General features: G+C 40.7%; 1 protein-coding gene across 1 annotated transcript in view; it reads left to right on the plus strand.

Annotated features, from left to right (window-relative positions):
- LOC117530936 (ankyrin repeat and fibronectin type-III domain-containing protein 1) overlaps positions 1 to 25,166 on the plus strand; it is a 322,495-nt gene that overhangs the window by 262,141 nt on the left and 35,188 nt on the right. Inside the window, exons 7-8 of the mRNA XM_034193900.1 lie at positions 18,118 to 18,355; positions 18,593 to 18,800. Of these exons, the coding sequence (XP_034049791.1) occupies positions 18,118 to 18,355; positions 18,593 to 18,800 (446 nt within the window). The remainder of the gene's footprint in view (positions 1 to 18,117; positions 18,356 to 18,592; positions 18,801 to 25,166) is intronic.

Genomic DNA, 25,166 nt, shown 5'->3' on the forward strand with positions numbered 1-25,166 from the left:
TTAAGAAGTGGACTTGCCATTTCTGAAGAGCAGAAAATCAAAGAAACAACAAGCCAGTGGATCGAAGCACTGCTTCATTGGTTCACGCTTCAAAGTGGAGTTGTGCTGCGGAAACGGTTGATTACAGAGCCGCTACAGTGTCTGTAATCAATGTAGAGAAATGATCATTTTCCTGACAAACACCCTCAAAAACAGCCGCTCTGAAGGACGATAAGGGAATCGTTAAGCAAAAAGACTATTGACATCGGTGGATCAAATCATTTCTTAACGATACTCAAAAAGAACCGGTTCTCGATACCCAACCTTACACAGGACCCTGTTGGATACTGGTTGGCAACAGCCATGCATACAACTTCTTGAAAGCAACCATCTGTATCTGCCACAGCCAGGTGAAACCTGGGTGTCCCCTTGGCCAGCTGCTGGTATCCAACAACACTGAGGCCTGAATAGTGGATGATGTCCATGTGCCCACATCACCTCAGCTGACATTCCCTCACTTTAGCAGCAGTGAAAACTGGCCTTAATTGTGTTTATTGAAGGATCTGCAGTGATTCAGAACCCAGTCTCTTTCCCAGGTCCTCACATTGTGACACTTTGTCAGGTCCATCTTGGCATCGGTACTGTATACCCAGAAGGAAAGTGCCCCTTTGGCTTCTGTATAGCAACATGCACGAAAATGAGCTTTCCACATTTAAAGACTTGCTTGTCAAAGTTTTTGAGCCTGTCACTGAAAACCAGCCCTAAATTTAACCCTCACCATAATAGCAGCTAAAGACGTACATCATTTTACAGCGGGTCTCGCTGTTGAAGCAGCAAAGTTCACTCTATGTGCACATACCTACAAGGACTTATTTTCATATTATCTCAAGGTAAGTATTCTGCAGTTACGCTACAAGCAAAGTCAAAAAACTTCGCTGACTGGTGCCACCCTGTCTTCAGGGACAGCATGAAGTTAACAGTCTTCTAAGATGACATCTTTGCTTTGATGTCGGTGCACAAACTGGCTGCAGTTTCTGTCTCACACATACCCACACAAGGTCAGACGCTCATGTCTGCGCGCTGATTTTCTCCTCAATAATCATATTCGCACACATGCGTGAGCATTGGTGTAGTTATCACTGCGTAAAGTGGAGTGTGTGTCGATTGAAGAATGGGGGTTACAGAGTGCTAATCCCAACGAATTGCACACAAAGACAAATGGAGAATGGCTTGTGTTTTTTAAAAAGAAAAAAAATAAATCACCAGTCTTTATGGAAAAAGAAGGCCAATACTCAAGGGGCTGGGGTGTAAAATGCTTTTGGATGGAGTGATACTGAACTCATTTGGTTTTAATATTTCCCACTCTTTCGTCTTCATGCTCTTGTTTTTCTTTTGCCTGCTTTCTCCTACAGATGAGAGCTGTCACTTCAAATGAGAGGCACCATTAAGGAGATTATTCTGTTTAATAGAAGCCAGCTATTTTTCTCTTCAGAAGTTCTGATTCAAACAGAAGTGATGCTTGTGTGAGGGCATGCTCGATTATGGCGTAAAATCATAATCATGATTATTTTGGCAAAATTTGTAAACAATTTAACGGGATTACCCACTTATTCTTGAAGCATCCCGCCTTTATTGAACTTTACATCTTAGCAATAGGTTTTCTTTAAAAATAGCTTCAATTTAAATATCAATGAACTGAAACAGAAGTACAAAATCTACCTCCAAACTAAACCATAATTGGTTAAAGAGGTGGCACATGAGCAAGATTGGCGTGAACTAAGTGGGACAAATGAAGCCTTAGCACGTACACCCCTTCTCATGGTTAACAAGCTAGCTAAGGCTAACAGGCTAACAATGATACGAGTGTTTAACGAATGCGTATTTTTGCAGACTGAGTGATGGTTTTCATAACTGGTAGATTTGTTGTGGGTATTACAACAACCATGGCACCCTCAGCCAGCTCTGGATACCTACGGTGCTAAGGCACTCACTCATCTTCAACCGCTTACTCCAATTAAGGGTCTTGGGGGGTTGGAGTTTCTCCCAGCGGTTACAGGGTGTGAGGCGGGGTGCACCCTGGACAGGACATCAGCCTGTTTGTCTATATGTGGCCTTGTGACAAACACATTCACACCCACACGCACACCTACGGACAGTTTAAAGTTTCCAGTCCACCTAACCTCAGTGTCTTTGGATGTGGAGGAAGCCGGAGCACCCGGAAGGGAACCCACGCAAACACGGGGAGAAGACTACAGGTGAGAATTGATCTCATGACCTTCTCGCTGTGAGGCAACGGTGCTAACCACTAAGCCACCGTGCTAACCTAATTGTGCTAACATGCAAATTAAATAATACTAAAATTTCACTAAGCGGAAATTAAAAAAAAAAAAAAAGCAAAAATGCTTGTTTCCATTGTGGCCCAATGGGGGGTGGGGGGGTGTCACAGTTAAACCATTTTTTTTTTCTTTTTTGTTTGACAGATCTTGAGGAAAATGTGACACATTGGCAGTTATGTTATATTTTCACTCTGCTGCTTTTTAGTCTGCAATATTAATCTGTTTGGCTGTTGGCAAGTTGAGGGTCCACAGAGTCCAGTCGGCATGTGGGAGCTGAATTTCTGCTAACTCCTTTATTTTTGGTTCCATTAACACACAAATTGCTGTGTACATGCGAAAGAACACGCACAGCCTCAGAGACACATGCCTCAGTTGACAAATACATTTGAAAAATGTGTGTACACGTGCGTGCGCTGTGCTCTTCACTGCACTGTGGATGGTGTGGGCTGCAGTAAGGCAGATTTATGAGGCTGGCTCCCTCTTGTCCTGTTTGTCTCCGACTTGATACTCTGGTTTCCACTTAACCTCATCTCAGCACAAGAGTAGAAGGACAGAGGGAGGGAGACTGAAAAGGAGAAGTGGGGTGTTGGGAACTGGACCTAAGAGGAAAAAAATGGGATGATAGGTAAGACTGTTCTATTGGACATGTTGAAGTTGTAACAGTCTGATGGACAGGCAGAGTTAGATTACAGATAATGCAATATCCCTTTATTAAGAACAAAGGCTTCATAACTGCAAAGGCATACATCCCCCAATAAAATGACTTCCTTCTCTTTAAAATTAAAGCTTTAATAAATATTACACTCGTTTACAGGTGCCCAGTGGGCCCTTTGGCAACAATAGATGGGGTTTAATTGAGTAAGTTGGGAAACAACTAGGTTATAGGCTCGGTGTAATTCCTTAGTTTGTGTTGTGTGTGTGTGTAACCTGATAAAACATAAGAGGCACCATGCGGATCAACACCCCTCTGGTGTGCTTGCATGTGTTCGGGCTGTTTCAGCGTCGGAGTCGGAAAGAAAATCAGCTGAAGACCCACGAGACTTTTAGATTGAAGCTAGTCTGGGAAAACGGTTTACAGCCTGAGATAGAAAACTCAGGTAGTGCAGACCGCGACACCCACTCACTGCACTTTACAGTGGAAAGAAAGAATCAGGAAAGTGTTTTTCTAACTTAATCATTTTATCATTTGCAGTCAGAGGCTAAAATGCTGTGTGTGGTGTTTGTTTTGCAGCCATTCCTCTGAGTATTCTGACGCAGGAGCATTTAGAGCGCTACACAGTTGTCATCTAATTGCATGCAAACATGCACACATATCACATGACTGTGTGCTTGCTACACACCTGCAACACACCTTCTGTGTGAATACCTTCAAATATAACAATTAGAGGCGTTGGTTATCTTCATGGGTCCAATGCAGGAGAACCAATTCTGACCCACAACTTTAATTATAGCTAAACAACTATTTTAACACCCTTTGCTGGCAAAGGGTGGTTATATGCTCAGTCACATTGTCACTATGTCAGGTCACATGACTGTGACCTGGATGTCTGCCTTGGTTAATGCCATCATGAGGCTTCAGATGAACAGAGTGGAGCTACGTAGAGTAGTAATGTAAGCATTAACGTAAAAAAAAACTCTTAGTTGCACTTTACATTGATAGTCAAGGTATTACACATTTATAAAAAAAACAGACATAAGGAGGAAAATGTGATTAAAAAGAACATAATTTGTTGGAAAATCATCCACACACAGTAATAAAGTTTTACTAAAGGTTTAAGGCACCCTACAGTTTGAGTGATTGATTGCCTGAAAAGGCGCTGCAGTGACATCATAGCGCTATTATGAAATAGTTGAATGTGCAGTCTGTGATTTTCAGCTTAAATCACAAAAAGAAAATGGAGCGCTTTTGGAAGAAATATGCCAGATATGGTGTTTTTTAATTATTATTTTATTTTATTTTTTGAGTCGGCCTTCTCATTTTAAGCAACTGGAAAAAAGATGCTGTTGAGAAAAAAGCACTCTATAGATACAGGGCCTATGCTGACATCAAATTGAGAGAGTGACATACAGCTGTATGTCATCTGCATAAGAATGACAAGATATACTGTTTCTTTTAGGTGCCAGATTGACACATATATACACAAAAGATAAATATGTAATTAGGTCCTTGTATTATAGTGATGATGTTCTGTTCTATTTTAGGTTGCCTTTGACTGTCTTTGTGTATTTGTGTAGGTTTTCAGTGGGCCTGTTTCAGATGAGGTCCAAAATTTGCTGTGTGGGTGCATGTGTTTGTGTGTTTGTGCATGAGAATATACACATTATTGCTTTCATGAACCAGTAAAGAGAATATACTAATGTACCCCCCCCCCCCCCCCACCATCACCTCCACCCCATCCTGCGTATCCCAAATAAATAGCCGTGGGACTTTAAACATGGCGCCCGGCTGGCGTGTGACTGAGAGAATGGGCCAACTGGTGGCTTCAGTGGCCAGGGGTCGGCCTGCAACCCCACCTCACCCTCCGCTTCTCCCCTTGGCTGGGTGGGTGGCATATGGCAGCCTAGGCAGGGACCCCTTTGGTGTGACACACACTGAGAGACACACAGAAGGCCTGGAGCCACCCAGGCTGGACCCACGATCGCCGTGGGAGACGTGGTGTCACCAAGCCCCTGACAGAGGAGGGGTTGTATATATGTATGTATGTGTGTGTGTGTGTGTGTGTGTGTGTGTGTGTGTGTGTGTGTGTGTGTGTGTGTGTGTGTGTGTGTGTGTGTGTGTGTGTGTGTGTGTTTGAGATCCCACCTTGGAAGCACCCCTCCCTCTCCTGTGAACATCAACTGCTGCCTGCTACCACATCCCCATGGTGACTGCACTGTTGTCTCATCAAAATGAGAGAGATTTACCTCTGTGTGCACGCACAGCACCAACAGGTGGCAGGCCTTGCTCGGCACAGCGGGTCCACTTCAAAGGTTAAACATACAGCCGATCACCCATTTCCCCCGAGGGAGAGAGAGCGAGTGAGACGAAAAAAAGGAAAAAAAAAAAACAGAATCAAAGAGCCATAAAGGGCAGGGTGAGAATGTGTATGTGACAGTGTGTGTGTGTGTGTGTGTGTGTGTGTGTGTGTGTGTGTGTGTGTGTGTGTGTGTGTGTGTGTGTGTGTGTGTGTGTGTGTGTGTGTGTGTGTGTGTGTGTGTGTGTGATATGATATTCTAGATGTGTCTAGAAAACACTGTCAGTATACACAGTGTGGTTTGAATCAGCAGCTCCGAAGTCAAAATTCATCACATGCAATTAAAACGGCTTTGAAGTGGTTTTTGTAGGAATATGTTCAATACAATCATAGCTAATTTTTTTTGTTTTGTTTTTGTTTTGATGGATATTGGATCCTCGTCATCAAAAACACTCGTGGGTGTTTTCTCAACTGTGCAATGTGCATTATGGATGAGATAACTTCAGTCCCTTATAAAAATCCACTGTGCCTCCAAGTTATCGTTTGATTGTTTCGTGCTACAACGAATGTGTTCTCAAAGAAACCAAGAGATTGAAAGGATGACTGGATGAATACTACACCAGAAAGTGGTGTGTTGTTTTCATCTGCACTTCTTATGAACATTATCATGTGCTTGGAATCATTGCGGGAAGGGTAGAGGATCAGCAGCGACTGGATGCATAAAAGTGCCGAACAGAAGTCACCATATTGTTTTCTGGCATGTTAGCTTATAGACATCTGAAGTAACTGGGTGGGTTTCCATTACCCTCCAAATTGTGCAAAATGCACTTGTATTAAAAAACAAATCCTCAAATATCACAAAAAAGTTTGTATGCTTGCATGAAGTAGTTTATCAGGAGAATCCCAAAAGGATTATTTTGCAAAACTGCAAAGGAAACACTTTTTCCGCTATAACAGGTCATGACATACAGAAAGAGTCACACGACATTCTAAAATACACAACGTGGTATGTGTGAACAGAGGAAGAGACATCATATAAGACATGGTGTTATGGTATTATTGGATTTGCAAAACCAAAAACGACAACAAAATGGCAGTACTTAGCAGGACTTACTCGTTTGTTGCCATGACGATTGGAATTATACTTCTTCCAAGAGCCTTGCTGGATTGAGAGGACAAAACTCAGCAGTCGCATTACATCACTCAGTGGAAATGCTGTCGTTTTGCAGTTGTGTTTTGTCAACATTATGAAAATATTGCTTCGCTTTTGCCCAATTCTGTAATGGAAACCCAGTTACTATCAACACAAGGTGAAGACATTAGTGGCAAAACATGCACTTTTTTTTCTCCTAGTTTTTGCCTCTGTACGTACACAATGAAGTTGAAATAAAACAATCAAAATGTGATTCTAGTGCAGACGTCCAGCTTTTAGAAACTGGTGATTGTGCCATTCATCCATGTGTCTGGTGTTGTTGCACTGTGCCAGTTTTTCTTAAAAACAGGACTTAAAATTTGCCTGTTTGAAATTTGCCAGAAGGCACATGAGAGACTCTTATATTGCTTCTGTTATAATCCTCCTCCACTCCACTCCACTCCACTCCACCATGAAACAGGATATCTGGTGGGGCAACAGATTATTCTATCATAGCCAAAGCCTGTAACTCCTAGAGATGACGTGGGCATCTTGGTGGGTTCCCTTGCTAATTTCCTTCACTCAGTTTTTGAGACCTTCCTACTTCAGACAGACTGACCTTGCAGTATCATACTGTTTGTATTTCCTAATGATTGATGTAAATGAAGTCTATGACACTTTCAGTGACTTGGTCATTTTTACATATCTGTCCCCTGACTTATCCAAGAAACCCTGGTTGTAAAAGTGAATATTTGCTTGAACAGTAATCTTTATATTTAATTAACCAATTGCTTCTGGGTTCTGGAAATTGAGGGCTATGTATAAAATGGCTGTAATTCCTAAATGGTTAATGCAATATTCATGTTATCCTCTTGAAAGCTGAAAATGCACACTGCAGTTGCATCTTCTTTCATTCCAACTTCATTCAGGTTGTGTATACAGGAAAATTAACAAAAAAATTGTCATTGTCCAAGTACTTGTGGACCTGACTGTATAGATGCTTCCCACCTGTGGGCAGTTTGTGGAGTAGCAGCATATCACAACCTGATTTTGATACAGAAAGCACTGAGTTATAGTTGGTCACATGGTCAACTGATGATGGGCAAACATTATTTTCTTGTGAATGAACGTTCAGTGTTAGTTGTCAAAACGGATGATTCAGACTCTGCTGATCGTTGTCCAAGGAAATCTGGCGACACAAGGTTGCAACAGCAGTGGCGGATCTAGAGGGGAGTAGAGGGACAAACCCCCCCCACCACCACCACCCCTGAGCCACTGACCAAACGTGATAAAATATGGGAAAGGTTTTGCATAAACAGACTGATTGATGAATGCTGTTTCACGCAGAATTAGCTATTGCAGTGCTCAGCTTAGCTTTCCCATATTTAAAATAAAAATCTTTATTAAAACAATGACTAGGGCCCGGTTTCATAAAGCAGTCTGATCTTGTCTAGTCAACTAAACTCACTTAATTGACTCATTTCAAGACGTTAGTCATTGCACTAAGCGCATAGTCAGCTAATGTTTCACATTACCCGACTAAAGTTTTTAGCCTGGTACAGAGAAGGCTGTTATTTTAGTCAACAAAACGTCCGTGTCTTACCTCAAAACATGGCGACTGTCATGTACCACCGCTTAATGGAACACTCAAGAGCACCCCTACGTCACTCGTATTCTTCCATAAGGAGAGCTTCTTGTGCTTTTCACCGCGGTTGCAGCAGACGACGACTGTCATAATGTGTTTGTTACAGTTCTCACGTTAGCCACCGGGTGTCGCTGTTATGCTGAGCAGTGTTGTGTGCACAAAAAAAGGCTTGATGGAAGTGTAGAAGAAGAACTGCTTGGCTAAGCGCTAAGCATGTTGTTCTGCAGTTTGTATGTCCATAAATCTCAATAAAGCCAGTTAACGAAGCAAAGGCTGCATAGTTCATGACAATGACCAACCCGGACGTAAACAAAACTGTCATGCATTGAAGGTGTTCCTTGGCTACGGCACTAGCGAGGCTGTTATGCCCATGAAAATCGTTGACTAGCATAAAACCACTAATCTACAAGTTTAGCCATCGATGTGAAACAGTGATTAGATGGATAATGTTGAGTGTCTAACTGTAGTTGACTAAGTTTAATAGACTAAAAGATTAGAGTGCTGTATGAAACCAGGCCTAGATGGTCTGTAGATTTTTAGCATACACCCGCCCCGCCCACCTGATGCTCAGTAAGATTTTCCAGCCACTTCTCGCTCTGCTGGTCAAACATGGTTTAACAACAGATTGATGTTTGAACCTGACAGTTCTTCATTTGTTCTATTGTCACAAGTGACAGCCAGTTTTAAACATTAAAATCAAGCAGTCAACCAGTTCATAGTGCGTTCAGATCCATTCAGAGGGCTGTGTGTCAACGCAGTCGTATTTCCGATTTGTTAATTGTTACCTTTACTGCCAGCATATCACTACGTTATCAGGGATATTGCTGATCGGATCCCAACTCTACAGCTGTTATCTGGTAGAACTGTATCAGTATTTCATTGTCAGCACACAGTGGATGACAAACTGGTGTTTGTAGAAAGCGTAGCACTGAATAAATAATTCATCACACAGACACACCGACTGCACCTCTGTAGAAGAAAACTGGATCCTGAAAAGTCACTCTGAGTGCTGTTTTGTCAGGAAAATGCTGCTCGAGCATTGTTTTAATATGTGAGTGTGATGTCCAAGCCGCTGTGACAGGGGTTGCACATCACGCTGCCTCAGTCTCACGTTGCTTATCAGCTGATAAGAGCAAAACGCGGGGTTACAACAAAATGAACCCCCACCCTACTCTGTACTCTCTCTCTTGCTGTCCAGCAGCTCGCCTGCTTCCAGCCTGTCTAGTGCCAAGACTCAGATTTCAGAATTTCCTTCTACAAACTACATTTAGAGCAGCTAACGTACTCTATGTGTTTGTGACAAAGAGAGAAGGGGCAGGAGAGCGAGACTTTTTGCAACTCTCTCTGTCACCTCTCACAGAATTTTCAGTCAATGCTGTCCTTCTGATTAATTAATGTAGTTTTTCATTTCTCTGACCATCTCTGTGTTTATCCGTCCACTGCCCTCCAGTTTATTTTCTTGGATTTAACTTACATAGACAACTAAAATAACACCTGTCAACTGATATGAATCATCATTTGCCAGTTTGTAATAAACACAGTTAGGCACATTCACACGCACAAAAATGGAGCCGGCACGTCATCATGCTACTCACCTTCAAGAACGGACGTCACAGCGAGGAAGGGCGGTGAAGGTGGTACGGAAAGGATGGAAAGAAGGACGAGGGAGGAAGGCATACCAAAATGAAGACAGTCAAGCTAAAATGCTTATTTGAAGGAGATAGTACAGCAGATAACTGTAAGAAACGTTCATATCCGGTTACAAGCACCAAAGTTTGACTGTGTATACCTTTTGGTACATATTTTAGAAAAATAATGTTAGCATTTGAATTTTCAATAGGGGACCAAGTAGGGGTCAATTAAAGAACTGCATAGGGGTCAAAAATGTTCCAATCATATTGAAAGCTATACCACATTATGTGTCTGATCACAAAGATTACAAAATGGTATAGGTTGGACTACCTGTGACGGAATGTTCTGGAGTTATGGGGTAAAAACAGCAAGAACGGTGACAAAGGTCAATTTCAGTTTGTACAGGGGTCAAAAGTTAAAGTTGCTCCAGTTTTGGTAAAACGTGGTGCAAATTATTGGTTGAACTAATAGGATTAACAAATGGAATAGTTCTGACTGTGTTGAATGTTTGGTCTCCAAAGTAAAGGTCAAACAACGTCGACGTCCATTGAATTCTATGACATTTGACATATGTTACCCTGTAACATGATAACTAAGCATGACACATGGTGCAAACTATTCCTTTTTAAAATCCTACTAACTCAACCAATAATTTGCATCATGTTTTACCATAATTGGAGCAACTTTAACTTTTGACCCCTGTACAAACTGAAAGTGACCTTTGTCGCCATGCTTGCTGTTTTTACTCCATAACTCCAGAACATTCAGTCACAGGTAGTCCAACCTATACCTTTTTGTAATCTTTGTGATCAGACACATAATGTGGTATAGCTTTCAATATGATTGGAACATTTTTTGACGCCTATGCAGTTCTTTAATTGACCCCTACTTGGTCCCCTATTGAAAATTCAAATGGCTAACGTTATTTTTCTAAAATATGTACCAAAAGGTATACACAGTCAAACTTTGGTGCTTGTAACCAGATTTAAAAGATTCCTCTGCAAATATTCTGTTATCTGCTGCACTAAGAGTGCATGTACAGAACTCGCACCTCTACCAAGGACCAACTGCAGAATATCTATAGAGCTTTGAAACACCGTAGACCGTATGATGTTTCAAAGAACTTGAGTGAAGTGGTATCTTGTCAAGACACTCTAAATGTTAAGTGTAAAAAGTCAACAAACTGGACAAAAAATAAATAAATTTGTGCGTTTGCTTGCTGTAACAAGGAATGTTCCATTCACCGGCACAGTGACACACAGGTGCTGTGAAAAATGTTTACCAAAAACATCTAATATCTCAAATGAGGCTAAATTGTGTCATGTGGTATCTTCTGGCCCTGGAACGCCAAGCAGACATTACAGGTACAACTGCAGTTTGTTGGAATTTGCAATGAACGTGACATTCCACCTATGGGTGACACCATGGGACAAACCCTCCATGGTGTCACCCACAGGTTTTCTGGATCGTGCGTTTGAAGCTCAAACAGTGCGGCTCTGGGTGTGTTTACTCTGCCTCAGCCCCAGCCAACCCATAATTGTAAAGACCTGGAGTGTGGGCCCATTAATGTGTGATCTGAGCGGGATGAATGACGCCCAACACCCCCACCCCGCAGCCCTTCTCAGAGTTAGAGAACAAGCTAACAAGAACAGGCTAATCTTGGTTTGAGAGTGTTATTAAAGCGTAATTTATTTATTTATTTTTGTGGATTCGGTGGTGGTTTTTATGGCCAGTGGCTTGGTTGTTGGTATTAAAACTTAATACCAGCTTGCCACCTTAGATTAACGGGACCTAACTTCACCAAGCTACCAATAGCTTCTAGCGGTGCTAACATAACAAATTAAATAACATGAAAATTTCACTCGAGAATTACTTTAGCACTAACATCTATGATAGTTCATTAAGATAATTAACCACACAACAAGTCATATTATTGCAGATAATGGTGGCACGGTGGTTAGCACTGTTGCCTCACAGCAAGAAAGTCCTGGGATTGGTTCCCACCTGTTCTGTTCTGTGTGGAGTTTGTGTGCTCTCTCCATGTCTGGGTTTACTCTTGGCACTTTGGTTTCCTACTGCGATCAAAAACATGCTCATTTAGGGTCTTGCCCTTTCTCTGCCCTTGACTAAGATTGCATCATTGCACCTGCAGCCAGACTGCGGCTGCCTGCTGCTCCTAGTGGTTGGATTTTGTCTAACTATAATTAGGATGGATTAAACAGAGGACAATTTTTTTTTTTTTTTTGTGCATGTAGTCATTAGACATGTTGAGATTAATCGATACGAATCGGTATCTAGATACAAACGTGCGAGATGAGAGTGCATTGATTCATTTAGTGTGCATTGATTCAATTGATGGTTTGAATCAAGGATCCAATCATCATGTACAGATTTTATTCATTTTTATTTATGTCCTGAGATCAAGGATCCAGTGAGTAGTTTCATATTTATTTACTTTAAGACTCAAGAAAATGTTGTTGACATAGAAAACATATAAAGCCTACTTTTAGTAGAAAGAAAATTCAGAAGAGGTATTGATAAGAGAATCGATAAAGAATCGGATCGCTAAGCGGAATCAATAATGGCATCGATATCGATAAAATTGTATTAACACCCATCATTAATCGTATCGCATTGTGAGGAATTGAATTGCTATCAAATCGCATTGAATCGGGAACAGGAGTGAATCGTATCGCATTGCATCGTATTGATGGTAGTGTATCGAGGTGCTTATCGAATCGTTGTCAGTGATGAGATTCACATGCCTAGTAGTCATGTATGAACACACGCATTTTATTTCATTTCAGATTTTTGTCATAAACTGCTCAGAAAGGACAGATACAGTCTGTCAACGGCAGCTAGCAGCTGCTGTAAAGTTGGACATTTTAACATGAACTTCTATGGGAAGTAGTTCCCTTTTTTTAACCAGCCTCAAGAGACCATTCAAGCAACTGCAAGAGTATCCACTGCTGGGTTAGCTTCATTTCAGATGGCTGGAGGCTGGGGTTGGGTTTGGTTTTAACCTGTTCTATATCACAATGCAAAAAGAAGAAATACAAGGAAAAACCTCTCTCACAGTGATAAAGAAACACATTAAGTGAAAAATACAGCCCTGTTTTGGGGTCCAAGTGAGATGAGGCGATACCAAAAGGTGATTGTGAAAACACTGCAGATTACCCATCAGTCGGAGAGAATCTTCACTATCGCGGAGTCGTCAGTGTACACGATGGGAGACAAAAAAGGAAAAACAGAATTCCATTGAGATCGAAACCTCTTTTTTACAAGGATGACCTGGTCAAGAAATGCAGCAGCACACATCATAATGGACAGGTTAGCATCAACATGAGAAAATAAAATAAATACAGTAAAATACACAGCTTCAAATGTGTTTTGAAGCTGTGAGCAGATCCGTTACCTTGAGCCCACTTTGTAAACAGCAGTGCACTCAGTTTCAGAAAGCGGATGGCAGATCACAATGTGAATGTCTTATTCTATGCCCAAAAGAAACCCATAACTTTGCGTGAGCCTCTCTAAAAGGACCTGACTTTTCCGCTATGTTGTATCAAAAGCCAAACTCCTACATGTGGCTGTTCAGCTTCTACGTGATTCACAGGTCTTTCCCTTTTATTAAAACTACAAATAAATTATTTGACACTACGTTATATGCAGACTTCTTTGTGTGCATATGACTCACTGTCTGAAGGAAGGCGCTTGCTTTTTTTTAAAGGGTTATATGCCTAATAATGTAGATGTTGTATATATGTGTGTGTATTTGATGTGGGATGATAAGAAGCCAGAAATGGAGACGGGCTTATGGTAAAGTGTTTTGTTTCCCAAAACAACTACATCTGATTTTTAAAACCTGTTAAATCTGCAGGAAAGACTGTGAAATTGTGCGTGTGCACGTACACGCATTGCATACCTCATCCATCCAAGCAAACCCGTGCAAAAACTGTTGAAACAGGTTGGAAAAGCAAATGTGTCTATTCTTTTTCCTATGCTGCTTGTAGTGGGGTGTAGGCCGAAACAGCATGTTGTCATGGAAAGTGTCCTTTTTATATGAGAATCCTTGTGTAAAGGTTGGTAATTTTATTGTCACTGTAATCCATTTCTTGTTATTGTGGTTATCTTATTTGCATCCTCTGGAGAAACCTTGTGACTAAAGTTCAAGTGAAACCTAGAAGAAACCAAATAATGCCACTTCATATCATCTCAAATAAAACACGACTGGTATGTATGCCTGTCAAAATGTTGGCATCCAAAAGTCTTGAGATTCGTGAGTTACAACACAGAGAATGTTTTTTATTATTATTTATTTATTCACATAAAACTGCACATATGAGATGTTCTGAATCCAATGCACCAGTTAAAGTTGTACTGCCAGCAAATTTTGAAATCCCAGAAGTTATAACATTTAGCGTTGAATTGAGAAAGTTGTCAAAACTTCACCTCAAGCCTAAAAGTTCCAACATGCACAATATTTTTTTTTTGTTTGTTTGTTTAAAAAGCACTGTAAAATAAGGCTTGTCATGTCATTTTGAGATGTTCTGAATCCACCCCATCAATTAAAAGCAAATTCAGCGCATGTCCACCTTTTAATCACCATTGGTTGGACAGCATATCAAGACTGTGCCATTATTGTCTTAACTTTATAGTATGGGCAAATGGATTGTTGCAAGAATTCATTGAAGTTGTCTGTGTGGTATAGGTTTATTTTTATTTATTTTTTTTTTTTTTTGCACGAATTGTAATTTTTCTGTAGTCAATTGTGAATCTGTCTTTCGCAGCACACACAAGCATCCCCCCCCCCCCCCCAAAAAAAGAAAAATACAAAAAGAAACAAAGAAAATCGTATCATGTCACATAGTCCCTAATGTCATCAGAGTGATGGGGCACCATCCTGCCGACAGAAAAAAAAAGTCGCCTGTTCCATCTCAGGCAAATAACAATAAGCCTGGGGCTGGATTCCAATGGGCTTTCTCTTTGAAATAGGATACTGGCACACGCTTTACAAATATATCTCTTGTTTTATCTTCCAGGCCAGGCCCTCGGAAAAATTATTCCAAATACCTGCCGTGCTTTATCTGGAACCCCGGAATAGGTTAGGCCCAGTCAGGAACACGAGGATGTCTAAAATAAGGTCCCTATTACGGGATGGAGTGGAGATGGATGGGATGGAGCGGGAAAGGATGGGGATCGGGGGTATTTTAGGTGTATCAGCCCTGGGAAAAAGGGCTTGTTGCGGGGGGTGTGGAGCTGCTTTAAAGTGTACAATGGGGGCCGCTGTCAGCTGTGGTATAAACTACATAAGATGGGGGAGGGTTTGTACGTGTGTGTGCATTCTCCTGTGGGCTTACGCTTCCATAGCGGAACATGAGTATAAATATAATTTTTCCTACAGATGTTCTCACCTTGCCAATCTGTTCTTGGCCTGTGAGATACTTTTCTCAACATATGGAATTGGTGGTGATCCATTGGTGCATTTACTACTTCTGGTGTAGATGTGAAATATCAGAGCATTCATGAGTTTCTGACACAATCATTTATTATAATCGTAGTGTATTCAATTGAGATTTCAGAGTTCGGTCTGGAAAAGAAAGTGGGAGATGAGCGAAGAGAAAGCACAGTCATTAAGGAAGGTAGGATGGAAAAACCAGAAGGCCAAAGAGCAGAAAGGCTGGGAGGTGTGCTGGGGACAAGCTGTTAGGAGAGAAAGGCAAGAACTGAAGGAGAAGAAGCTGATGACAGCACATCCTTGAGGAATTCCTTTATCTTCCGCCCTGTTTGGTGGAACCGGCTACAGAATCTGTCACCATCGCCTGTAGAGTCTTGTTGACATTTCCTTCAGCAGTTGAGGGTGTTTGAACACTACTGAGCAGACACACTCTGGAGAAACGCTGCCATTTACATAGTTCCCATGGCTGGATGGAGAGAACAGCATAGTCTTAATACCAGTGATACCAAAACACCAGTGGCTGGGCATGCTGGTCTACATGAAAGTTAGTTGAAGAAAGCTTTGTATCACTGTCAAATGGACTGACAGGCTGGAAGTTCCAAATCCGTGATGACTCACAGAACTCAGAATGCCAACATGGTGCCCATCTGGCAGAACAGTGTTACTTATCACTATGCCATTAGTTAGTGATTGACAGCAACTGAGCTTGCTCAGTCTCTCTGTAAAGAGAGCGATTTATAAACCAATAGGTCGTTTATGAATATTCCAAATATATGTACTTCAGGATGCAATAAATCTTCCTGACACCCAGGGGCAACAATATACCTTTGGGGGGTTGTGGATATATATGAACAGCTTAGGGTGTTTTTATGTCTTTCTATTAACTTTTTGTCAGGTGACTTTGTGGGACAGGAGTTAGACTACCAGTATACGGACTGGAGTGTGATTCTGGGTGTGTGCTTGTCAGTGTCCTTGGACGAGACACTTCAGTTAAATCGTTCCAGTCCAGTCCACCCAACTGTAAATGGGTGCCAGCCTTGGCTGTGGAAATAACCTGTGATGGACTGGTGTCCCATCAAGGAGAAGTAGTGGTCTTCCATGGTAGCCCCAGACCAGCACCTGTCAGATAGGCCTCACAGCCTGTGTAGCACTTACATAGCTCATAGGTTCCAACTGACCCTTACTGGAAAGAGATTAAATGAGAACAGATGAGAAGTCCCACAAAATTTTGCCATTCTTTCAAGATTTCACATTATTACTGCAAATAAGCGACAGATATCCACCCTGTGCTCTCTTGATTAAGTTGGTGAACATATTTGTTTAACTGTGTATCGCCCTCATAACTAACTTGTTTGGTTTGGTTAATATCGTCACACATTTGTTCTTTTGAGGTGCCGTCCTGTAGCTGTCCTCTGACTCCTTCAGGGAGCTAAAAAAGGTTTCTCAGAGTGAAGCAGGAGCTTATGCCCCAGTTGGCAAATTGCAGTAAACCAAATGACATGACTGCAGAGGCCAGCATTAGTCGTGCCGCTGGTTTAATCAGCACTGTATGGTTTCTCCTGTTGTTATATAAGATCCTTCAGGCAGCAATTTGGTGTATTTTGTTGGGTCACTGATATTTTGTTCACACTGTCTTATGTTGTCAGTTTCTTTTGTTGGCTTTCTCTTAAGGGCCCGCATAACTTTTTTTTTTTCATCCGATTTGTTTGTAGAAACTTTTACCATTTTGGGTAAAATACTGTATGCAGCTGTCACAACTCATTTTGCCACCAAAAATTTTATCCAGTTTCGCTTTTGTGTTTCTTGTATGAAAAATGTAAAGCAATATGTAAAGTCTTCAAAGAGGACAGATCTGGACACTAATGTCAAAAACCAAGTATTACATAAAAAACTAAAGTTACATTTTGCAGGTCTTTATCTTGGAGTCAGTTTGGTGGCATTGAGCAGAAGTGTCTGGACTGTATTTTCTGGACTATAAGTCAGTTTATTTTTTTACTAGTTTGGGAGGTCCTGTGACTTATACTCCAGTGTGACTTCTATACTGAAAAATCATGTGCTCGTTAATAATGATAACTAGAGCGTTTGGCGAAATTCAATTGTACCTGCATTAAATATCCACCAGGTGGAAATATTGCTCCATTTCAATAACTGGGGACACAACAAACTTGTTGCTTATATAGGGCTGTTTTAGGAATCAGCACTGTATAATTGCCGCTGATAAAAGTACACGACAACAATACAGAAAAATTGCGAATTTAAGATTTGATTACAAAAAGAAAAAAAATTAAATATTCTTGCATTTTTGTTGTAGTGTTTCCAACACTGTGGACTAGCAATCCATCTTCATCTACGTCAGATAACATCTAATATACTGTCTCACGGATGTTTATTTTTGGAATTTTTAAAATTCCTTTTGGTACTCTCCACAGGCTGCGGGCTTCCTGCAAAGATCCACAGTTCACATTTCCATCCATGTCCATCTTGCGATTCCTTTTGTTGAAATAGCATTAAACATCCAGTATGTTATCCAGCAAATTTTTATTTGTCCATCTTGATTATTTTTGGAATTTAAAAGTCCTTATGTGAAATAACAGCATACTCTGTGGTGTGCACATATGCTTTTGAGTTCCTGTCCATTGTTAAACTTGCCCCAGGATAATGTAAAAAAAAAACAGTAAGTTATCGTCCAGTACGATATGGACTCCAGGGTGACATATCTTTTGTTCCTGTTCAATTGGCGCCTTATACTCTGGTATGACTTATGGTAAAATATGGTAATCTTGTCCTCTTTGTATTTGACTTGAGGTCCTCTTGAACCTTAGCATTTGTTAACTGGTGTATGGATCTTTCCTAAAAATATAAAATTTTGAAATTGATTTGAAGTGATCTAACTTCTCAGGATGAATTTGAAGCGTGCCTTTAAAAAAAAAAAAAAATACTGCACTCCCTTCTTTTATCTTTCAATCAACTTGTCTTTCCTTCAGGGCTGAAACTGCCAAGATGACCCAACCAATGAGGGGGGACCAGGCTCACCAGCCAGCCCCAGTACGGAAGACAGTAAGCCTGTCCTCACCAAGTGCAGCTCGCCGTCTGTACCGCAACTTGTCTGGAAAGTTCCGCGTGGGTACCAACCCCCCTGCACTGGAGGACACTGTGGTGTCAGGTCGGGGAGGAGACAAAGAACGGCTGCGCAAAACCACTATAGTAAGCCAGAGCGAGAGAGTGAAGGAAAACATAATGAGCCCAAGAATGTCGTAGTCCAAAAATAGTCTGGGAGATGTATAGACTTGGATAGCCAGAGACGTTTTGGTAGTAAGAGCACACTCCCACTCATCTATCATCATGAAGTCTATACTGTGTGTACGGGAGATGAGTTGCACATATGTAAAAGCACAATTGAAACCTTTTCTGTTCGCATTCTGATCTATTTTACCTCTGTTAATTTTCTACGTGTCATAGTTTCAGAGTAATGAAGCCCTCTTTGAGGCAGTGGAGCACCAGGAGCTGGATCTGGTCCAGCTGCTTCTCTCCCAGTACAGTCTGGAAGAACTGGACCTCAACACCCCAAACAGTGAGGGCCTACTACCCCTCGACATCGCCATCATGACCAACAACGTGCCCATGGCCAAACTGTTGCTGCGAGCGGGTGCCAAAGAGAGTCCCCACTGTGAGTCAACGAACACGCTCACCCTTTCAGGGATAAAGATAAAATCTTTAAAGGTAGTTTTCGTCCTTTTAAAGATAAATTTTGTCTTTATTTCTCTGGTGGTATGGTCTTGTAGGACCTGTCTTCTAGTTATTTAGTTTTTTATGCAAGGGTAGGCACTCTCTGATACAGGCATCAATACTTAGAGCTTAGAGAACAATCAGAATGCAATGCAATAATATGTGGTTCAAAGAAAACATCAAATTCCAGATGATGTGGCACAAAATGAAACATTCTTTCAGTGTGAGGGTGAAAATAAATGTTCTCAGTAATTGAACTGGCTCTGATAAAAAAAAAAAAAACACTATAGATATTACTTCCTCTAAATTTATTTGAAATGTGAAAACAGCAAAGAAATTGTTATGGGAAATGTAGAATCATGGCTCCTGGATATCCCTACTGCTTTACTTTCTAAAGCCCTCTGTCGAGGAGGTCAGGTTTTCATTGGCTTTTGTTTCTTTGTTTGTTTGCTTGTTTTGTCAGGAGGATAACTCAAAACCTCATGAAGGGATTTCAATTAAATTTCATGGTGAGGTAGGCCTTGGGTCATGGAAGGTTAGATGAGGATCTTGGATCACTTTTAATGCCTCCTACCATCTGTATAAAAATGCACCATGGAGAGGAAAAAACATATGTGGCACTGGTCTACAAGTCACTTTAATTTTAAAATGTGGCGCTATAAGTCATGCAGCAACAACAAAAAAATTAATTTAATCGGCACATAATTTATAATGCTACTGTTTGTAATGTTATACGAGGCCTCATCAGTAAACTGCTTTTTATGGCCACTGAACACATGATCATAGATGAGCTAAATGTGCAATATAATTAAACACTTGAATACTCTGTACATTATTTATTTATAACAAACTACCATGTTAGTGAACATAAGCTAACAGGCTAATTTACGTTATTTTATCAGGCAGAAAACTGCTTCAGTGGCTCTATTAAATGTGATTAAACATTTTTAAAACTCTTTTGTAGAATATTTGTAAAACATAATTACCTTACCTTAGCCTAGCTGACTTATTATTGTTGTTATTGATAATTTCTCACACAGTCCAAACACGTTTTGTGCTGAGTAGTACGAAGGACATTTTCTCTTGTTAGTCAAGCTTGTGGTCTTTCAGTTTGAGAGCATTATTTGTTTAATTCACTGGTTCTCTAAGACAGAGAACAGCTTTCATGTTCAGAGCTTCTTCTTCTTGTTGTATTGGCATCCAGCTTATTGGTGCATTACTACCACCTTTTCCTCTGGAGTGTAAATCACAGTACTTCAATCATTATACAGGACCAGCTTGACACCCATGTCGATGGTGCCATCTTGTGGCCATAGTGTTGTTTTTCATATAAGTTGCTTCAGAATATAAGTTACAAGACCTCTAATACTAGTTTAAAAAGTGGCTTAAGTCCAGAAAGTACAATAATCACAAGGCATCCAGACTTCAAACATGCTTTGAAACAGAAGCATACACTGACATCATTAAGATGTGTAACAACCCATACTTTGATACAAAACACCATTAAAAACACTAATTACACATTAAACTCACTAACTCCATTTGTCACGGCACACAGAGTGCACCACAGCACACTTCAAGTGACAGTCAGACTGAACAGTTTTTATCTTACCTTAAAAAGTACTGCAAAAAAAAAAAAAACTGTCTTGGTACTTCCATCCATTCAGGGATTTGTGTGTGTGTGGGGTGGGGGGGGGCATGCATTGTGGGTCACTAAACACTATTTACACATAGCAGATGCAGCAAGTAATCCAACTATCATAGTTAGTCACTACTCTTCCAGAATTACATCTCTTTTGCTTGCTGATTCCACATATATGCTCTCTGTACAAGTGGATCCATCTCCTTGCTAGAAAACTACTCACTTCTGAGTGTGCCATCTCAGTAACAGTGCTGCAAGCACTTGACACATTTGTGTTTGAAGGCAGTAGCAGGTGCCACTCTGACTGGTTTATTTTATTTTATGCCCACAGTACACCCATATATGCATGACTAATTCCACCCCCTTTGCACCTGCTGTCCTTGTTTACACTAAGATTTTGCACTGTTTAAATAGCAAAAAAAGAGTTTAATATACCCCAACAACACTTGCACCAGGCTTGATAGACCATGCGCTTCAGATCACCAAGATAGGGCCCTTATCAGCAAGGTGTCTGTCAGTGAGTTTTGTTTTTTAATTTCTTTTCTTTTCGGCTGTCATCTTATAGATACATGGGAGACAAAATAGATGTTGACCCTGACAGCACAACACAATAAAAATGGGTGCTTGTCTTTTTTTCTTTCACAAGACTACTAAAGGTGCTGCCGTTTCCTGTTCCTTTCACTGTAATATAATTTTGTAGTTTAGTCATTTTCATTTATCTACAATTTGGTAAAGAAAGTAACACCTCAAACATGAGAGCTATTTTCCCAATGTCACTGGGAATGAATGGCTTTTTAATAACAGTTACAGTGTCCATGAGATGAGTTTCATTTCAAAACAATTCATAAATTTAATGAAAACACTACAGCAAGTAACTTGTGAACAGGAGCATTGTGATCACAGACATACCATTTGAACTTGGTGTCCTTACACCAAGGTGTCCTAGTCCTTTCCTTCAGTGTTAAGATAGTACGAAGATCATCTTTTATTGTGAAATTCCAAAAGCCATCTGCAGAAACACCATCATCTGTGCAGCGTTTGTCATTTTGCCAGTAGCTGAATCACGCCGAGTGAAGCCTCCATTGTGTGCCTATTTTTGTCCACCGACCTTCACCGCCAACTTCAACTCACTTACTTTGCCGGCGCGTACTGTGGGCAGGCATTCCTCTGAGTTTTGAGTGATTTGGTGTGTGGTTTATGTTCCAAGTTGCCCACAGAATATGGCGGTCAACCTGCTGATTATCTCCAATGTGGAGCCAAGTATTTACAAGATTTATCCACGACAGAGCACCAGTTGATTTTTTTTTAACGAGAAACACAGTTGATGCTTACAGTGTAAAATAAAAATAAAAAAAAATTGGGAAACTTAAAAACTGAAGGCAAACTGGCTGCAGCATTTTTGTTTTGAGCTTACATAACTTACATAAGTAGGTATTGTGTTTATACATAATTTGAGTAAACTCAGAAAGGTCTGTGCAGCCGGATGCCTTGAGTTGTTGTGTTTTTGTTGTTGTTACTACAAGGATGACTTGCAACGTGATAAAGAACTGTTGATCGCAGTCCATAGCCTGGCAACCTCTGCATTCCAACAAGGCCTAAAACTCATTCATTTTAATCTTTATCATAGCTCCGATTTCTTACTCGGGTAACTCGGTCTTGGCTTTGCCAGTCGTTCTGTTAGAAGTGACAATTGTCTTTGTGGGAGCCAAACGGCTGTCACCGCGAGTACATCGGCTGCTATCAGAGTGACCACAGGTGCTGCCCAAAGCAACCACGCACAGTGAGTCTTAACACAAGCTTTCCGTCATGCACCAAAAGTAATATATACATTTTATATGCTTTAAACAAAACACACGGTATAGCGTTTATTATTTTTCTTCTTCTGGCAGTGAAAGCACAGTAAGGTTAATGAAGGAGTGGTAATCATGACACTATTAGTCATCTTTGTAAGCGGCTTTTGCTGTCTGTGATCTACCGAGGCTCCGCTCCTTTCTTCTGTTAATGATTAGAACAAACCACTAAGACTCCTTGGCTGTTTGTTTTTGTACTTGTACTCTCACACAGTCAAGAGCTGAGCCAGACATCTTATAAAGGTATCATTAAATTGAAAACACTTGAATGGAAAGTGGTGTTTAGTGAAGTTTGCTCTTTGATTGTGCTGTTTCTCCAGACCCCAAATAGCTTTTGTCGTGTACGTGCGCACGATAGACTGAAACTGGAAAAACATCGAGAGCAAGTAAAAGCTTTCGTATTTTTATAAGCACAGTGTTGTTGTTGTTGTTGTTGTTGTTGTTTTTTGTTTTGTTTTTTTGTCTCAGCCAGAGACATAAAAGGTTTGACTCGGAATTTTAATTCAAGACCGCTCAAGACCATAGCAATGGGAATATATAATCTTTTTTTTTTTTTGATCCTACGTTGTCCTTTGACCTCCACTTTAGAGATATTTCGAGGACTGCTTTCTTCCACCTGCGAAATATAGTGCAGATTCATCCCATCCTGTCTATGGCTGATGCTGCGACCCTGATTCATGCGTTTGTTTCTTCTAGATTGGACAGTTGCAATGTTCTATTTTCTGGTTTACCACAGTCCAGCATTAGCAGTCTCCAATTGGTTTAAAATGATGCTGTCAGGCTCTTGACATGAAGCAGAAAGTTTGACCACCTTACACCCATTTTGGCATCTCTTCACTGGCTTCCTGTCCCTGTGAGATCAGATTTTAAGGTTCTGTTACTAACCTATAAAATTGTTCATGTACTGGCACCTCCCTACTTAGCTGACCTAATTAAACCCTACGTACCGACCCGGGCTCTGCGTTCTCAGGGTGCAGGACTACTTTGTGTCCCTAGGGTAAATAAAACATCCGTGGGTCACAGAGCTTTCTCTTATCATGCACCTGCTTTGTGGAATGATCTCCCTGCATCAATAAAACAGTCAGATTCTATAGAGACTTTCAAGTCCAGATTTAAGACACACTTATTTTCCCTTTTGTATGCTTAGCATACTGGCATAGTATGTTACTATGCTTTGTATCTTTTAAATCCATTTATTACTAAAGAGAGCAGGCCGCAGCCTCAACTTTATCTGAATTCTGGGTCTTTTCATGAAGCTTAGGGCTACTGGCCGGCAATCACCTATTTCTTCTGTTTTTCTTGTTGCTTAATGCTGACAAATTATACTGTATTTGTTGCCTTTCTCCCACCTGATTCTGTTTTTTTTCTCTCTCTCTCTCTCTCTCTCTCTCTCTCTCTCTCTCTCTCTCTGAGGTGCGGCTCCATCCAGACATGGGAGTGAGTGTCTTCTTCTGCAGTGCTCCTGTCCTGTGCACCAGCATGGACTCCCAAAAACTTCCCAAAATTTCCCCTATATTTGTATTGTCAATAGTGTTGGTAACATGGCCCAAGCAGGTGGTCACCCCTTTGGATCTGGTCTGCTTGAGGTTTCTTCTTCAAATCATCAGAGGGCATTTTTCCTTACCATTGTTGCCTGTGTGCTTGCTCTAGGGGTTGGTAAGGTTAGACCTTACTTGTGTGAAACACCTTGAGGCAACTTTGTTGTGATTTGGTGCTATATAAATGAGATAAATAACATAATCTGTTCAACATAGAAAAACCCTTTACACCCTGGATGATCATTCCTGTCTCTTTCTTTAAAAAAGATTATATATATAACTTTTAATATTATTTTTCTACTTGCTGAAAAAGTCCACAAGTCCACTGTATCTCAGTTATTTGCAGGCTGTTCTATTTTCTGGATTTAGCTACATCATCATGGCATTATGTCCCGAACAAAGATTACGAAGGTAGTGGTCTGTGTTGACTGCAGGTGCACTCGTGGTTGGCAAAGTCGATTTGGGACAGACAGGTCCGGTTGCATCAGCTGCAGACAAAGGCCTGGTCAAGATTCTTATTGGAGCGTCTCCCTTCGTCCTTCTGCATCTTTTGTCCTTAAGGGTGGCTCTGCAGGAGTCATCGAAGGAGGGAACAGTGTGGTTGATGGTGTGACATCAGGCAATGTGGTTCACAGCTAGGATGGACTATTGGGAATGGTCGATGTGAAAAGCACCAAGGAAGTTCTTAAAATAGTCCTTTTCCATGTATTTCACTACATATGTATGTCACAAATTGTACATATTTATACATGGTTTGATTTTTTTTTAACTCTGTTGTTGAAGAAAAGACAGATAAATCTTCACTATTGAATATTTGGTTTAATACATTTTGTACTTAATGACGACTTCTGGGTAAGAGTCATTCAAAATTCAATTTTTGCGCACAAAATTGTATAGTTTGGCGATTGGTAGTTGGCATATTTCACATTTTATTGTAAATGTGTCATGCAGTGTAGGACTCCATGGTCCAGTCCTGTTGTTGACTCAGTCTCACAAAGCCAATTTCAGTTCAGTTTATTTACCTAGTACCAGATTACAACATAAGTCACCCCAAGGTGCTTCACAAGGGTAAAGTCTAGCAGTACCCATTTTGGTCTTAACTTCTAAAAGTCTTGTCTTGGTGTCAATACCCTGTGGTCTTGGTCAAGACTTGGTCTTGGTTTAGGTGGTTTTGGCAACAACAACGCTGAATGGAAAATTGTGTTGATGGGGCAATTTATTCAGATTTTTATTGATATTGCCATGGTAGATTTAGCGATGGCTAATCCAATCATTTT

Source organism: Thalassophryne amazonica, chromosome 18, assembly GCF_902500255.1.
Source record: "Thalassophryne amazonica chromosome 18, fThaAma1.1, whole genome shotgun sequence".
NCBI classification, from domain to species: domain Eukaryota; kingdom Metazoa; phylum Chordata; class Actinopteri; order Batrachoidiformes; family Batrachoididae; genus Thalassophryne; species Thalassophryne amazonica.